This window comes from Drosophila persimilis, unplaced genomic scaffold, assembly GCF_003286085.1.
Source record: "Drosophila persimilis strain 14011-0111.01,24,50 unplaced genomic scaffold, DperRS2 tig00003936-arrow-arrow-pilon, whole genome shotgun sequence".
In the NCBI taxonomy this organism is placed as follows: Eukaryota; Metazoa; Arthropoda; class Insecta; order Diptera; family Drosophilidae; genus Drosophila; species Drosophila persimilis.
This window is the reverse complement of record NW_020825708.1, coordinates 37545-39914: the sequence shown is the minus strand read 5'-3', so window position 1 is coordinate 39914 and position 2370 is coordinate 37545. Positions and strand designations below refer to the sequence as shown.

General features: G+C 49.6%; 1 protein-coding gene across 1 annotated transcript; it reads right to left on the bottom strand.

Annotated features, from left to right (window-relative positions):
- Positions 1-1311: 1311 nt before the first annotated feature.
- LOC113567290 lies at positions 1312-2043 on the bottom strand. The gene is made up of 2 exons (XM_026994633.1): positions 2019-2043; positions 1312-1953 (listed from the first exon to the last, which is right to left on the bottom strand). The coding sequence occupies exons 1-2, from the start codon at positions 2033-2035 to the stop codon at positions 1377-1379; spliced, it is 594 nt and encodes a 197-aa protein (XP_026850434.1). The 5' UTR covers positions 2036-2043; the 3' UTR covers positions 1312-1376.
- Between the last annotated feature and the right edge of the window lie 327 nt (positions 2044-2370).

The window sequence follows — 2370 nt, the reverse complement described above, 5'->3', positions numbered from 1 at the left end:
TGCATGCTCTCCTCCTCCGATTATTATTGAATAAATTGCAGAACAAATATGCAGCGAAATAAAAATAACGAGGGGGAACGTTGTGAGTTGCTGCGGACACCGCAACTCTACAGTTATACCCGATACTAAGTCAGTATGGCTCTCCTCCGGCAGACGCCGCTAATATTAAACGACACGACAAAGAGTGCGTGCGAGAGAGACAGAAAATCAGTCAGAGCGTGACGTCGGGCGCTGCGTAGCCACTAAAAATTGATTTCTTGCTTTTGGCTACAAAAATGATCCGATCTGATCCAGATTCGGCAACCGGATAGATATGGTCATTGTCTATGATTCTGCGTTTTTAGTTTACTCGATTTTGCAATATTGTGGATGCAACAGATTTTCGTCCTTTGTGTGGGCGGAAGGGGGTGGGGCGAAATTTTGAAACAAACTCGTCTCGGTCCGATATATTAGGAGTGTGGATACCAAATTTGGTTGCTCTAGCTTTTATAGTCTCTGAGATCTAGGCGCTAATGTTTTACTCTAAGCAAAGCCGCCTATGCTACGTGTGTGTTAGAGAGAGACAGGGCGAGAAAAAATTAAATTGTTTTCTTGATGCTGGCTATAATAATAATACGATCCAATTCAGATTCCGCAGTCTAAAAGATATCGTCATTCTCTACGATTCTGCGTTTTTGGTTTTCTCGTATCTTTAAAATTGTGGATGCCACAGATTTTCGCCCTTTGTGGGGGCGGAAGTGGGCGGGGCAAAGTTTTGAAATATTTTTGTAGCAGTGACATATCACAGAAGTCTGGATCCAAAACATCGTTGCTCTAGCTCTTATAGTCTTTGAGCATTAGGCGCTGAAGGGGACGGACAGACGGACAGACGGACAGACGGACGGACGGACAGACAGACATGGCTCAATCGACTCGGCTATTGATGCTGATCAAGAATATATATACTTTATGGGGTCGGAAACGATTCCTTCTGGACGTTACACACATACACTTTTACCACAAATCTAATATACCCCAATACTCATTTTGAGTATCGGGTATAATAATAAATGCAATCACGGGGATGAACGATGAGCAATTGGACTCCCGTCCAAACGGAACGGATTGTAATATGCATAAACGATATATCTGATCGACTGGAAACTCTTGTTTGAATTTGACTTTGAATTTCGAATATTTCGGCATATATTTTCATTGCGGCCAAAAACGGAGAGACGATTCCGTGCATTACGATTCTGGCATCAACGAAAATAGATGCCCAAATGGAAGTGCAAACATCTCTGAGGGGAGGAGTGGAGTGTCGGGCGTGTGGACGTTTGTCTTCTGTCAGTGTGTGATTGGATACTGCTTGCTGCTTTCTGCTCGATGGCTTCCCCCTAGATCACGAGGTGCAGGCGTATCTGGAACACCAGCTCCTCGACGGTCTTCTTCAGGAGCGCCGCCAAAGACAGGATGAATCCCAGGAGGCTGAGGGAGAACAGCCAGGGAGTGGTCATGAGCACGGCAAAGAAGACGAGCGTCTCGTCGCCCCGGGCATTGGCCATGCGCCACAGCAACTGGCGCTGGATGGTGCGCAGCTTGAACTTGCTGTTCCACAATCGGAGGCGCATCGAGCCGACGGTTTCGTTGACGACCACAGTCTTCTCGACCAGCCAGAACACCGCGCAGCACAGCATCTCGTCGGAGAGCTCCTCCCACTCCGAGTCCGACTCGGTGCGCTCTATCGAGCTGAACTCGCTCTGGCCCTGACAGGAGCACGACTCCTCCTCTTGGTCCTCCTCGGTGGGCATCGAGTAGTCGCCCTCGTAGTCGCCGTCGTAGCGGCCGTCGGAGTACTCTTTGTGCGGGCCGTCGTAGTAGTCTCCGCGGCTGTCCGGAGAAGCGCCGCCTGTCCAGAGGGAGCTCAACACGGGCGGTGGTCCCATCGATGCCATCTGTGGCACAGCATTGAATCTGCACGGGAGCCGGGGGTAAGTTATGTCCTAGGGGGAAGGGGAGTCTGAGCTGCTGCCGCTCACCCATCTGAATCACCCATCGGAGGGAAGGTGGGGGGGTGTGCGCGACCTATTGGACCCATTGGGCGCGAAAGCAGAAGACTAGTGTGGATTTGGCCTAGGAAGGGCATCGCATTGAGTCCATTCTTGTCGCCGGAACCTTCGGGGGGGACCTGCAGCTCCGGCTGCTGCTGCTGATGCTGGTCGGTAAAGTCGAAGGATCCCATGGATCCGAAAATACCCCGCGAAAGGGTGAATGGGGAATGTGGATTATTAATAGTTGGATTCATCTTATTCCAGCACCTGTGAGGAAATATTCGTTCATGGGCTTTGTTTTGTATTTGAATTTTTATTTACTTTATGTTCCCTGTACTTT